The sequence below is a fragment of the Ostrinia nubilalis genome, chromosome Z (genome assembly GCF_963855985.1).
Source record: "Ostrinia nubilalis chromosome Z, ilOstNubi1.1, whole genome shotgun sequence".
Taxonomy (NCBI): Eukaryota; Metazoa; Arthropoda; class Insecta; order Lepidoptera; family Crambidae; genus Ostrinia; species Ostrinia nubilalis.
Window position 1 is genome coordinate 3,804,278 of NC_087119.1, and position 14,422 is coordinate 3,818,699.

At 37.0% G+C, this 14,422-nt stretch overlaps 2 protein-coding genes across 3 annotated transcripts in view; both read left to right on the forward strand.

Annotated features, from left to right (window-relative positions):
• LOC135086735 (uncharacterized) overlaps positions 1–1,908 on the forward strand; it is a 41,693-nt gene extending 39,785 nt beyond the window's left edge. The window contains exons 2-4 of the mRNA XM_063981520.1: positions 141–308; positions 641–927; positions 1,003–1,908. Of these exons, the coding sequence (XP_063837590.1) occupies positions 141–308; positions 641–927; positions 1,003–1,714 (1,167 nt within the window). The 3' untranslated portion in view covers positions 1,715–1,908. The remainder of the gene's footprint in view (positions 1–140; positions 309–640; positions 928–1,002) is intronic.
• A 544-nt stretch (positions 1,909–2,452) lies between these two features.
• On the forward strand, positions 2,453–10,345 carry LOC135086675 (galactose mutarotase-like). 2 transcript variants are annotated; one of them, XM_063981448.1, is made up of 10 exons: positions 2,454–2,896; positions 3,159–3,252; positions 3,598–3,761; positions 4,201–4,410; positions 5,282–5,369; positions 5,586–5,733; positions 6,622–6,727; positions 7,497–7,604; positions 8,681–8,791; positions 10,215–10,345. In XM_063981448.1, the coding sequence occupies exons 1-10, from the start codon at positions 2,597–2,599 to the stop codon at positions 10,305–10,307; spliced, it is 1,422 nt and encodes a 473-aa protein (XP_063837518.1). In that variant the 5' UTR covers positions 2,454–2,596; the 3' UTR covers positions 10,308–10,345. The 2 variants fall into 2 exon arrangements, with proteins under 2 accessions (XP_063837519.1, XP_063837518.1); XM_063981449.1 differs by lacking the exon at positions 7,497–7,604 and having other exon boundaries at positions 2,453–2,896.
• The last annotated feature ends 4,077 nt before the right edge of the window (positions 10,346–14,422 follow it).

Genomic DNA, 14,422 nt, shown 5'->3' on the forward strand with positions numbered 1-14,422 from the left:
CCTATTTAGATAGACGCAAAGTAATTTTAGTGAAATTTTGTTTCATCGCGTGATTCACCTTTCAACTTCCTCTTGAATTGATATTTAATGATATCTAAAGGTGGCATAGTTTCTTATGGTTGAATTTCTTTTATTTCCAGGTTTCAGAAAGAATTGAGCCATATTCTCAACTTTCAAAGAGTGTTGTGGAGCAGAACGGTGAAGCTGCTAAACCTCCGGACAAACCGACGCTGAAGACCAACATGCGATGCACCGAAGTCACCGCCTTGAACATGGAGGTAGAAACTCTGAGGTGGCAGCTGGCACAGGTAATTATGGACATTTAGACAAAGCTCTTATTTTCAATTACGAGTAATAACAAAAAATTATAGCTTCTTAATTAAGTAGTTAACCAAATTAAATAACAGCTTGTCTTTATGCGCATGCGAAACTTATTAGTTGTTTATTATCTATTGTTTATTGGTGCACCAATATACTTAACTTCCATGTATCTAGTAGTTTATTACGAGTATTGTTTGCTCTGCGAAAATGCGTTGCGAATTCTTTGCGAATTGTAAACATTTACATTTTAAGTACCTACGCACACGCTCCTGCAATATTGTGTAGTCTCTGTCACTTCCAATTTATGGCTTATTTTCAGACTGAAGCAAACAGGCAGATGCACATAGCATTACTTAAGCAGATTGTGACGTTCTTAAATAGAGTCAGAGATCATATCGATTATCAGAAGAACGAAAGTACAAGGAAAGAGTCGATGTCAACTAGGATTCCCAAGTCCTTCAATGTTGCTGACTTGCCTCGCTCAAGATCGGTTCTCCACGTGAACAAAAATCTCGAATATCTGACCCCAACCAAAAAAATAAGCACAAGAAAGATCAGCAAATCCATTAGCAATGTTAATGGTTTCAGAGATGCCTCGGGCGTTTGGTAAGTAATAGGGTATTTATTGTATTAGTTTACGAGTATTATGAAAATCCAAATCACATCTGATTGTAATTTCAGGAATCAGTCGAAACTTTCACTTATATCCGAGAACGAGTCGTCAAATAAAATATCCGAAGAAATGTCTAGACTGATAACTCTTGCCAATACAGTGCTCAGCACAAAATTACCTGATCTCGCGTGTTCATGTAACGGCAATCTCGACGATGGGAACAAGTTTGCAGATAGTATCGAGAAGGGAGAAGCGAAGGTTAATGAGCTCAACACTTCTTTGAGTCTTGTCGAGGAGAACTCGTCTAACGCTTTCATTCTTAACACGGTCTGTGACGGCAAAGATGTATACGACAGCATAATCAACAAATTCATGGAAGTTAAAGATCACTCCATGAATGACTTTATTGTGTCGCCGTCACCACTCACCTGCGGTTTGGAAAACGACTTTGCCGGTGTTGAATTGAACGAAAAAGAACGGCAGGGTCCTTTGTCTGTAAAAAATGTTGCGGAACTAACCAACGGTAAAATACTTAGAGGCTGCAATGACAAAAGAAATGAATACAGTCACGTATCTAATTTCATCGAAGACGAGAGTGGGTTCTCTTCGATGAACTCGTTTCAGGAGATTGGGATACCGATCATAAGTATCATACCACCGTCGCCCTGCAAAGAAGTGGGCTACATGGAGGAAATGCCAGACATTTTATCCGAACACGAAAAATGGAAGACTGATACATTGGAGCTTGACAAGCAAACTATGAAAGTGTTTTGGGTTTAAATTATGTCAATGTACAAAATCTCTGTTCAAAGTGTCGTGAGTCGTCGTGAGTGTGCTGCATCACCGTATTTTGTTCGGTAGTTACGTTTTAATATTTATTTTAATTATATTGCCGAAAAGTAAGAATACTAACAATGCGATGCCGTAATTCTAGAAATAAAGCCTAAAAACAATAAAATATTCAAAAACAAATGGCAGTTCAATTTTTATTTAATATGCAATTATGTTACCGTTAAAAATGTACAACCTTTGATGCCTCGGTTTTAAAGCTTCTAAATAAAGTATCTTTGGATTCTGTTTGAGATAAGGAGGTCAAGAAGATATTAATTTACATAATACCGAATTGCAATGGTAATTCTGTCTCAGAAAGTAGATCAAAATACTTTAATGAGTTATGTATAGAAAGTACAAGGTATACCTCGTACTTAGTCTTAGTGTGATTTATTATCTTTTGGTTGCTTTGTTTGTGTGAATCCCGCGACCAATAAATCTCTTCACAGAAAGAAACATTTCATTTAATAGTCGTGGATTCGTTTTCATCAAGACTGTATCTAGGTATATTATCTTAATGTCGGTACCTATTATGGTACCTATGGTCGGTACTTTATGAAAGTTTAACCATATTATTATTCTGTGGTATAACAAACAATAAAATTCTTTCATATTGATGCACATAACCTTTTTGGTCTATTTAATACTGGTTAGAAAACTAAAACAGAAGCCATTTAGATTAAGCGTTTCCATGACACAATCAATCAGTCATTAAAACAAAAATCATGACACGTAACAAAATTTCGGCAAAATAAATTTTTGTAGATAATTTATAAAATTTTGGTTCAAAAATAATACCTTTTCGACCTCGGTTCTAAATTCTTAGTGATAATGGCTGACGAAGAAGATGAGAAGGGTAGTGGGGATGTGAGTTCTGAGAAGAAGCCAGAGCCTGAGCCAGAGCCTCCCAAGATTCCTGACGTAGAGTTGATAGTCGACGGTTTTGGGTTTATGCCCAAGTCGATACAGACTACCAAAAGTCGGGCGTCCAACATTTTTGATAAGTCGAGCAAGTCCATAAAGGAAATTGCAATGCCAGAGGCTGAACAAAAAAGCCCTTGCGGTTCTAGCACAAATATTGACATAGTCAGGAGGTATACATGGAAAACGAAAAATAGGATGACTGTGCAGGTATTTTATCATATTTAATCTAATTTTGTTTCCAAAACTAGATTGTAATGCTAAATTAGTTCAGGGTAGTGAATTTCGTAGAAATATCCAAGCGTGGGAATAATGGCAAAACCCTCCACTGTAGTGGAGGAGGCTCATAGTCCAGCAGTGGACTGTAAAGGGCTGTTGATGATGATGATTATCCTAAATTATGAAATTCTGACAATTTGTATTTAGTTATATTGTTTTATTCCGTATAATGGCAAAGGTTTCCTAATATTAGGTGATTACATATGGTGCAACTATTACATCTATACAAGTTCCGGACAGGAAAGGAGTGCCCGATGATGTTATTGCTGGTTTTGATACTTTGGAAGGTAAATTTTTAACCTTTATTTTTGCTTTATACTATAGGTAGGTACTAAATAATTATTTTTCAAGAGCTTTGTAAAATTAGTAATAGATTTGGCTTAGTGTCGAAGGCTTGTAGAGCCAGACCTAGATTTCCATAGAATCCTAGATTTTATATCATAAGTATATAATTTTTTATACTAGTATTGTAAGTGTTCGTTTCATTACTTCGCGATTTATTGGGTATACTTCGCATTGGTATCGAAATGACAATAACAGCGAGTTTGATTTCCGCAAATATGTTTTTAACGTTTAATTTCATTAATACCTTAGATATAATACCATAGACTTACTTTTAAACTTGTGTTCAGATTACTTCCAGCCCAGGAACCCGTACTTTGGCGCCACCATCGGCCGGTACGCGAACTACATCAGGGAAGCTACAATGGTGGTCAGACCCTCGGGTAGGATGTACATGCTCTCCACGAATAAGGGTCACCACCACTATAACGGTGGATACGTGGGATTTGACAAGGTAATAAAAATGCATTTTTAAATCGTAAAATCGTCGTTCATATTGCAATTTGTTCAATGTCAAAAAATATAAATTATTTATGGACACTTATATTTATATTAAAAAGAACAAACTGCTTGGCAAACATTAGTTAAGAAACATTTGGGTGTCTTAAAAGATTTTTTTTCCCCGTAAGTACGCTGTTTTTTTACTCTCCTGTAAACTTGTAATTTTTGACATAGAACAAAATAATTGCAATATTAACGACGAAATGTATTTTATTAATATTAAAAATAGTGTGGTAGTTCTGTTCTTCTGTGAAAGTTCTTATTTTCTGTATTACTCATAAAATATAGTCTATTTATCAGTAAGAAATTATCTCAGTTTAATTTTCTTTCATTCCTCTATAACTATAATTTCTTCCTCTCTCGGATTTTCCTACTTATACTTACATTTTCAGGCAAACTGGCGGTCATACGTGAATGGCAATAAGGTGATCATGAGCCATGTATCAGAGCGGTTCCACGAAGGTTACCCTGGCACTGTGATGGCGCAGGTCACCTTTGAAGTCAGCTGCGACAACACCATCAAGATCGAAATGCGGTGCACCACCAGCGAGCCGACTATCATCAACTTGAGCAACACCCCGTACTTCAATCTTGCTGGTCATGTAAGTGGTTTTATACGTTTTATTCCTTTACATAATAATATATCTTTCTATGATATACCTGCAGATTCATTAAATTAACAGAAGATTGACTATTCAAGTTAAGACCATTAGCACAGAATAATAATAAGTACTACGTACAGAAGTTTTACTTCGCTAAGGTATTTAAAAAAATGTATGCTCAATGTCATTAACAATATGGTGTAATTTAGCTTGTCTCAAGAGTCAAGCAAGTTTGTCAGAAGTTTTGTTGACAAACGTCAGTGATCGGTACTGCGCCGAAGCTATAGGGCTGACTTCGGTAAAATGATGTGACGTGAGGTGCCAATCTGCAGAAAATGGCGGAGGAAATACATGATTTAGCATGAATTATCATGAATAATATTAACTACTTATTTACCTCTCAGTGTCTTGAGGCAACTTAAAAAAGTACATTCTGTGTTTTTATTATTATTTAGGCAGTTAAATACTGCACAGTATTTAGTACACCATTTTCTTTATTTTTTTCCATCATACACAAGAATACGCGTGCGTGAGTCAATGTTCGCTCGTATGTGAGGCCTTGTCGAATAGTAGGTACTCTTGTAGGGGGCAATCGTGCGTGTTTTGTTTTCGATGTAAACTCGCGGAGATGAACAGGCCTGCCATTAGGTTCGTGAAGTATGAAGTAATTTACTTCACTTTTAAAGTTAATATTCTTACGGTAGTATTATATTATACCCATGACGCAATTGACCATTTTGATTATATTCGGTCATAATGTTTAGTTATTCAATTCGATTCGGTCTCAATAACTCAGTTTGACGTGTTCCAGAACAACACGATCCATAATGTATTATTTTGATAAATATGTATTATTTTTACATCCCATCAGCATGCCGGGTGCGAGACGATGTACGATCACATATTCACAATAAACGCTGACAAATATACAGCGACGGACGATGAGGGCCTTGTCACAGGTAATATTTTTTAAAAAATATTTAGGAATCTGTACAAAACCTATTAGATTTATAAATTATTCCTTTGCTTTAACTTACTCACTTAAGCTTTTAGTTGATTTAAGAAATGATTTGGTAATATTGTTTTAGCCTGAAAATATTTTACTCGTATTTAAATTAAGACAAATTCATTTTAGTAATCTACTGTTTTAAAAATAAATCCTTGTTATTTTTCAGGCGAAAAGAAAGTAGTTGGCGGTAGTGCATATGACTTCAGGATACCAAGAGTACTACGAGCTATGATCCCCAAGATACCTTTGGGGGGTTATGATGTCAATTTCTGTGTAACGCAAGGCACTGAACAGGACTTGACTTTCCAAGCAAGGTAAGATAATGATATTAAGTTTGAAGAATATTTGTTAATATTCAATAGCTCTTTATAGGTACTAGAAGCTTCAAGTATAGCTTAAGTATCACGACATACTGCAGCTGAGTTATACATATAAACTCATTCATTACGAATGCTCTGCTTTCATGCATGTGATATTTTATTTTCCAATTTAAATTTTTAGAAGATTACAAACGAGCTTAAATTTTTTGCAATGCTGAATTAATAAGCTATAGGTCTAGTACTTGACACAAAATCACCCTCCTGTGCCACTCCTAAACCTCTGGCAGTGACTGAGTTAAGTACTCTGGAGGAGCTATTGTTTTTATCTATCTATCTATGTCAGCCTTTGGGTTCGCCTTCGAACATAGGCCTCCTCTTCAACCCTCCACCGATTTCTGTCCCTGGCCACACGCATCCAGTTCACTCCAGCCTGCTGCCGGATATCGTCTGTCCATCGTTTAGGCGGTCTTCCCCTGCCGCGGGTGTTGTTGCGGGGTCTCCACTCCAGGGTCTTTCTGGCCCAGCGATCCTGGTTCATCCGTGCAATGTGCCCTGCCCATCTCCATTTACGGCTCTCAATCTCTTCCACCACGTCGCTGATCCTCGTCTTTTCTCTGATCCACTCGTTCCTTTTGTGATCTTGTAGGGAGATGCCAAGCTTTGCATTGCTCGTTGTGCGACTCGGAGTCTCTCAGCAGACTTTTCTGTCAGCGTCGTGGTCTCCATCCCATACACGAAGACCGGCAGTACACACTGGTTGAACACCTTGGTCTTTAGGTGTTGAGCAATTTTATTGTTTTTATTATTGTTTTTATAAATTTGAGTTAATACAGAATAGGTTATTCTGAATTATTCCGAAATTTCAATATGCTTTCTTTCCAGAGCTCTTCATCCCGGCACCGGGCGCGTGCTAGAAGTATACAGCAATCAACCTGGTATGCAGTTCTACACCGGGAACCTCCTCCCCGACCCTGATAAAATCGTTGAGGTTAGTACCTAGACTCAGATGTAATCATTAATATTTGGATTAACACTCTATTAAGGCCCGATTCGACCAAACTTTACGACCTGGTATATATGGCACATTGACAGTTTCAGTATGGAAATATGTCAAAATGACGAATAACTGAAGATTTATTCTGGGATTAATATTTACTCTTGTTTGGTAGAATCCACCCTAAGATGGTTAATAAATAAATACAGTCTACGTCTAGGTTACAGTCAACATGGGTGGTAACTTTAAATTAATAGATTATTGCATTGTTTACCGTAGCTGGCTTGAAATTCAGGTAACTTTGAATTTCTGTAAATTCAGATAGTTTATAAAAATTTACCCCCTTACTAATAAAAAGTTACACAGTTGTTGAACACTGTTTTAAAATAACATTTCTATACTAAACGTCACTTTAAAACGCTGTTCAATGAGCGTGTAAGTTTTATTAGTAGGGGGGTTACACAAAAACATTGTTTTATTTTCCCTGAAATTCAAAGTTACCAGGGTATTATGATAAAATGATTTATCACAATGTGTCCTACCTGAATGTGAAACGTACTCAGTAACTCCGAGTTAAGTCTCCCAATCTTATGCCACTTGACCACAGTGGCTTTCATAGCTTGAAAGAATGTACGAGCAGTAAGCCATGACGGACCGTTCATTGTGGAAAACCTTGGGGGAGGCCTTTGTCCAGCAGTGGACGTCATTTGGCTGAAAACGAAGCCATGATTATAATGATTTAATTTTTTTTGAATGCTCTTAGGCTGAGGGTGAGGAGCAGGAAGAGGAAGGCAAGGGTGAAGACGAGAGCGAGTCGGACAGTGAGGAGTCGAGTGCAAGAGGAGAGGAAGCGACTGAAGAGGGAAGCGAGGTGACTTGATGACCTTATAAACTAAGAGCTATAAAGTTTGTCAGCGTATGCTCCCAATAAAGGTAAGAATGTTGGTGCATCATGAAGTTTGGGTCATCGTGGCTTTGGCAGCTACCCTAAAAAAATTGTCTGGCAAGGAGTTGGAACTGTCAAAACTATCTGGCTGATTCCAACTTTTAAACATTGCCCAAATATTAAACATAAAAATCAGCTTTTACAGTATAACGTAAAAGTGAGGCTTACATTATACCATACCAGCTGATTTTTAAACATAATATTTGGGCAATAATTAATAAGTAGTTTCCTCCTCAGCATACGCTGACAAACTTTCACCTTTTATAAAATGACGTAGGTCTGGCGTTAGGGCGTGTTCGACCAAACAAGAGTGAATAATAATCTCAGAATAAATTTAGTCAGTTTTGACATATTTCCCATACTGAAACTGTCAATGTGTCAGTTATACCAGGAGTTATTCTCGGATAAAGTTTGGTCGAATCAAGCCTAATTCTATTATAGTATTCCTGTTGGGACCAGTTATTTAATCCGTGTAAGTGCCTTTTTCCTGTGATGCAGATTTTGGCGCACGCGTGTGGATCTGATATGGCCTGCCCGCATTTCATTATTTCGTACATGTCACAGATTAGAGAGGCTAGCACCGCACGCGTGCTGAAATCAGCATCACAGGAAAGGCATTTCTTAACCCGTGCCTAATCCAGAATGGTCTAGTGCCACCCCGGGATCTTGGGCAACCGATACTCACTCATGACTTTCATGAGCTATGATACTAATGAAGGTTTTCGCGATTGAAAAATTTGCCAGATGGCAATACGTAGACGCGAAGTCCAAATGCTGCGTGATTTGTGGATTTTGACATATCTGTCAATGTCATGTCAAAAATAACCAATCATGCAGCATTTGGACCTCGCGTCTACGTATTGCCATCTGGCGGATTTTTCAATCGCGAAAACCCTCATTGCACCACGTATCTATCGGACTTGGCATGTCAGGGCCAGCCTCCCCTAATGCCTACTTGTGTTACAACGTAAAATTAATCAAGTCTTCTGCTTTATTTCCAGGGCAAGGCGAGCTTCGGGTACGTGCCACTAATTGGCAAGGCGGGGACCTTGTACAAGAAACACGGCCTGTTCTGCCTGATGCCGCAAAACTTCCCCGACGCGATCAACCACGTAAGTTTAAAGTTAATGTTCAACAGCCAGTAGCTCTTGGAGAATACAGGGTGGAAACGATAAGTGATCTCACTCTATTATTTCTAAACTATACAAGATATCGTAAAACTATTTACTGATCCTGAAAGTGCTTCATGAGCTTTATCAAACGGTATCAATAATAGGTTACAGAATAAACTGGATCTATCCGAAAATTCAATGTTTCCAGTTTCCTTACATTTGGAAAATCCACATAATATTAAAAACTACACATGATATCGTAAAACTGGTTAATGATTCTAAATGTACTTCTCAAGCTCTATCCAATGGTATCAATAATAGGTTACAGAATAAACTGGATCTATAAAAAAAATCAATGTTTTCTTCTTCCATACATTTAGTACTACCACAGTCATGGCACTCATCTTTTGATAATATACTCAACATCAAATAAATCGCACCTTCCGCGACGCGAACTTTAAAGATTTTCTTTTGACACAATCATGGTGCCCCAACAGTATTGGTGTTATTTGAAAGCCCAATAAATATCCTTAAAGAAAAACACATTCAATTTCTTAATAAATGATTAACATATACCATAAAATGTGACTTGATAAAAGACCTCACTTCTAATATTATGTGGCTGGCATACATTTAGTATGGAAGCTGGAAACATTGAATTTTCAGATAGATCCAGTTTATTCTGTAACCTATTATTGGTACCGTTTGAAAGAGCTCGTGAAGCACTTTCAGGATCAGTACCCAGTTTTTCGATATCTTGTATAGTTTAGAAATAATCGAGTGAGATCACTTAATCGTTTCCACCCTGTATACATACGATCGTACAGCTACTTTTTCCTAGTGAACTTTCATTGTACTTAGTGTGGTTTTATAGTCACGCTTACGCCCACGCGGTTGGTCAGCGTCGCTGGCCACTACATACATTACTACAAGCGGTTACATAACTATGTAACTAATAATAATAAAAAAAACTCATTTATTTTTGCAAATAGACTTTTAGAAAGCACTTTTACGATCCAAGAGCCGCAAAGCTCGTGGCCCGCGAAGCTGGTTGGTCAGCTTGCGTAGGCGTGAGTGTAAAACCACCCTTACTTAGTTCATCGTACTTACCTAGTTTATTGTCCTTTAAACTACCCCATTACGGTCCTTTAAACTTTAAAGAATACCATAACTGTACAATTACGAGAAACATTCGTTAAGGGCGACGCCGGACTGCATCCAATCCGAATCCGTAAAAGTAAGTAAGTCTTGCAAATAAGGTGACCGTGGTTGATGACTGACCAGTACATTAAAACGATATTTTCGAATTTGGATAGAAATGCAGTGCGTAATCGCTCTAATCTAAAGATTTATCTGACCTTTGTACTAGTGTTAATGAAGGAAGAAGTGTCATATTTTAGTAATGTAAAATTATTATTTTCAGAAAAACTTCCCGAATTCAGTGCTGAACCCCGGCGAGGTTTATGTCCACAAAATACAGTACAAGTTTGGTCTTCTTCTGGGTAGATACGTCTGAGTGTGTCATGTGAAAATAAAAAAAACGTGCGTATTTAAGACAGATTTTATTTATTTTGTAGATTTTTTTTACATTTTTCCTTTTTTTATTACATCCAGTATACAAGTAGAAGTGTGCCAGAGTCACAGTAAATGTAGTATAAATTACCTTAACTATTACAAATGTGTCGTCGCGGAAGTTACTTCATAGTCGCGACTAAAGAACAGGTGGAGTTATAGGCCTAGACATCCAGATAGCGTGCTGATATAACGCACGAGAGAAAAAAGACACCAACTTATCTTAATATAAATAATGCTGCTCATGCAGCTGTCCCGTTTGTCTTATTCCCCGGATGTTTAACTTAGGTCCATTACTATTACTTATTTCCTTATACTAAAAAGATACTCAGACCCAAAATTTCAACAAGACACGGACATAGGACCCCTGTATTTCCGTGTCTAACAGTCTTTTCAAACATCGCCCTTTAGGAGCTTCCTCGACTAACCGGATTTTAAATATGCCCAAATATTGACCAAAACTCTTTCAAACAACCTTCCAGACTTCCAAGTTCCAATATGTATTCAAAACCCCATACTTGCGAAACAGTTGCAAGTATGGGTATAGCATAGACACCAATGTATTTAAGCAATGCTGCGGTGATTTTGTTCATAGAACTTGTTATGCCAATTGTCGTGAATTAAATCTTTAAATGTCCGTAGAGCTATCAAATTTTGGTTTGTTATCAGCGCAACATTACTTGATAAGAATATGTATATTTATCTTATAACTAGCTTAACAGAACCATACGTTAAAAACATAAATAACAGCAATACAGACACAAAATGTATGAAACGGCAACATTTAATTACAATCGACGTGTAATAAAATTTTGCCGCTTCTACTAAAGTGATAAAATTAATGTTTTATTTGAAATTAACATACACAGATGTATAAATAAAATTATATTAGGTACGTGAGTTAGGCGGAATAAAATACTTAAATACTAAAGTAAAAATACCTAGAAAACAATTGAAAGAAAAGATAATAATCGTCGTTTTCTTCCTCATAGGCGGACTCATCACACGAATACGCAACACAAGCATGTTCAACGTATAATGGGTTCGGTTGTTAGAGAAGAGAGAATATGCGTCTCGTTTGTCCAAACTAGAGAATTATCAAAGAACGTGAGACTTACATGTTTTCAAACTGTTACATTTCTTTTTCAAAACAGGAGATTGTTTCTATCAACGTATTGATAGCATAGACTATCACAAGCTTTCCGACAAGACGTCTGTTATGAGATGCATCTCACATAACATCAAATGCGATTGATTGTGATAATCCAGATCTTATCTTTCTTGGATTCGATATATTTTCACTGTCCTATAATAAATAGTCGAAGGCGAAAGGGTAGACATATACCATCCCAGACTGCATTTCACATAACATCAAGTGCGATTGACTGTGAAAATCCAGATATTATCTTTCTTGGATCCGATTTTTTTTTCACTGTCCAATAATAATAGTCGAAGGCAAGAGTTGTGACCAGAGATGTTATGCGAAATGCATCTCACTTAGCATCAAGTGTCCAACGTGGCAAAAATCGGATCTAATAATGCAATATTGATAGAAACGCCCTCCTGACAATGTCATCGCTGAGACGGTTTAGCGTTTGACAAATTTTAATCAGGTTATTAACTGCAAGACTGTCAAAACGTCATTTTTCTAAGACCCAATAATGAAACTCGCTAACCTTTTTACAAATTCGACCCATATTAATTTTTCCTACTTCTCGTCTTCCTCCTATTCACTCCCGATATTTTTTCCTAAAATATACCCCTTTCCCATATTCACTCTCGATATTTTTTTCCTAAAAGATCTCCACTTCCCCCTATTCACTCCCGATGTTTTTCCTGAAAGATCTCCACTTCCTCTTACAAACTCCCGATATTTTTTCCTAAAAGACCTCCTCTTCCCTTATTCACTTCCGATATATTTTCCTAAAAAATCTCCACTTTCCCTTATTCACTCCCGATATTTTTCCTAAAAGATCTCCTCTCCTTCCCCTTATTCACTCCTTTTTTTTTCTAAAAGATTTCCATTTCCCCTTATTCACTTCCAATAGTAAACAAGTTTAACTGGCAATGTTCTGTCCGTTCCGTTGAAACCGTCTATTAGTTCCCAAAATGTTATTTATTTGTCGTTTCCATCACTGTCACTTGATAGTATCAATTTTAAACTCGCAAATATCCTGCATTTCTCAAAGCCGTTCGAGTGATGATATCAATCTAAAATCCCCTAAACTAAATTATGCTGGTAGTTGTTAGTTTAAAAAGTTCTAACCTTTGTCAAACGAGTGCAAAGTCCACCTCATTCTTCTCCAAATCGACTGTTTAGCTTTTCTGTTTCTGCTGACTGATACTCGTAAATTCCTGCATTTTATAAAATCCGTTCTGTGATGTTATCAATACCCCAAAATTACAGACCGTTTTGTAATAAGTTAACTTAATTTTTTTCTCAATCGACCTGGATTTTTTTCTGAAATGTACTTTCCGCTTCTATCATTCAATTCCGATAATAATGAAATTTAACACCCAAATCCCCTCTCTCTTTTATCTAGCTAGATGTTATAACTGATCAGCATTAATATCACTAATCACAAGTTAAATCTCGTAGACCTCAACCAGAAACGTTTTCGCTAGACAATTCCTGTTCATAAGCTGTTGTTTATTTTTAAGTTAAGGTAAAGTTCTAAGCTTTGTTTAACGATAAAGTTTCTGATTAGTGGATAAGATCGAATTATGAGATTTAGGAGTAGGCCAAATTCTTTTACACACGCCCTCTGGTAATCAGACGTTTCGTAATCCCAAGTTGTAGACGTTTCGTTTCCCAAGTTTTGGACGTTTCTTTTTCCAAGTTATAGACGTCTCGTTTTCCAGCTCTACGTTTCGTTTCCTAAGTTGTAGACGTTTCGTTTCCCAAGTTGTAGACATTTCACTTCACAAATTTTAGACGTTTCGTTTCCCAAGTTGAAGACGTTTTGTTTCCCAAGTTGTAAACTATTCGTTTCCCAAGATGTAGATGTTTCGTATCCCAAGTTGTAGACTATTTGTTTCCCAAGTTGTAGACATTTTTCTTCATAATTTCTAGACGTTTCGTATCCCAAGTTCTATACGTTTCGTATCCCAAGTTCTATACGTTTCGTATCCCAAGTTGTAGACATTTCACTTCCCAAATTTTAGACGTTTCGTTTCCCAAGTTGTAGACGTTTCGTTTTCCAAGTTGTAGACGTTTCGTTTTCCAAGTTGTACACGTTTCGTTTTCCAATTTGTAGACATTTCACTTCACAAATTTTGGTCGTTTCGTTTCCCAAGTTGTAGACGTTTCGTTTCCCAAGTTGTAGACTATTTGTTTCCCAAGTTGTAGACAATTTGTTTCCGAAGTTGTAGACTAATTGTTTCCCAAGTTGTAGACATTTTTTTTCCTAAGTTCTAGACGTTTCGTATCCCAAGTTGTAGATATATTGTTTCCCAAATTGTAGACGATTCGTTTCGCAAGTTGTAGACATTTCTTTGTAGACGTTTCGTATCCCAAGTTCTAGACGTTTCGTTTCCTAAGTTGTAAACATTTCATATCCCAGTTACATTATGTCCCAAACTCAACTGTTTTGATATTTTATCGATGTGAATACCTGTCTAAATATTTCAAGATATTAACAAGCTAAATACGGAATTGTTTTTATCACGTTGCATGATCAGTTTATTCTTTTCGTGATGTTATCAAACTAAAGAACATGAAACTTCATCATCTCTTATGTGTTGGAATTGGCCCTGAAACTGGTGTCGAACTAGCTCGAATTTATATTATGTAGTGATGTGCCCTGTTATTATCGCCAAGCGTGGTCTTAGCCAGCGAGCGCAGTGGTATAGATGTTACACATGGATGTTAGTCAGGGAACGCTGCTGCGCATCCCCTGACAAAAATGTCTCTTAGTCGCCTCTTACGACACCCACGAGAAGAGAAAGGGGGGGGTACTATTCTACTACCCGGTACCCCGCGAGGTGTCAAGCTTCCATCCTGAATTAGACGGATCTCAACTAATTAGAATTTTTAAACATAATAATAAAAGCAAATGT

Bases quoted from the DNA above. Each gene is read 5' to 3' on its own strand.
- LOC135086675 (XM_063981448.1), top strand. From the start codon at position 2,597: ATGGCTGACGAAGAAGATGAGAAGGGTAGTGGGGATGTGAGTTCTGAG. The intron at 2,897-3,158 runs GTATTTTATCAT...TCCTAATATTAG, and splicing joins AAAATAGGATGACTGTGCAG to GTGATTACATATGGTGCAAC. The intron at 3,762-4,200 runs GTAATAAAAATG...TTACATTTTCAG, and splicing joins GATACGTGGGATTTGACAAG to GCAAACTGGCGGTCATACGT.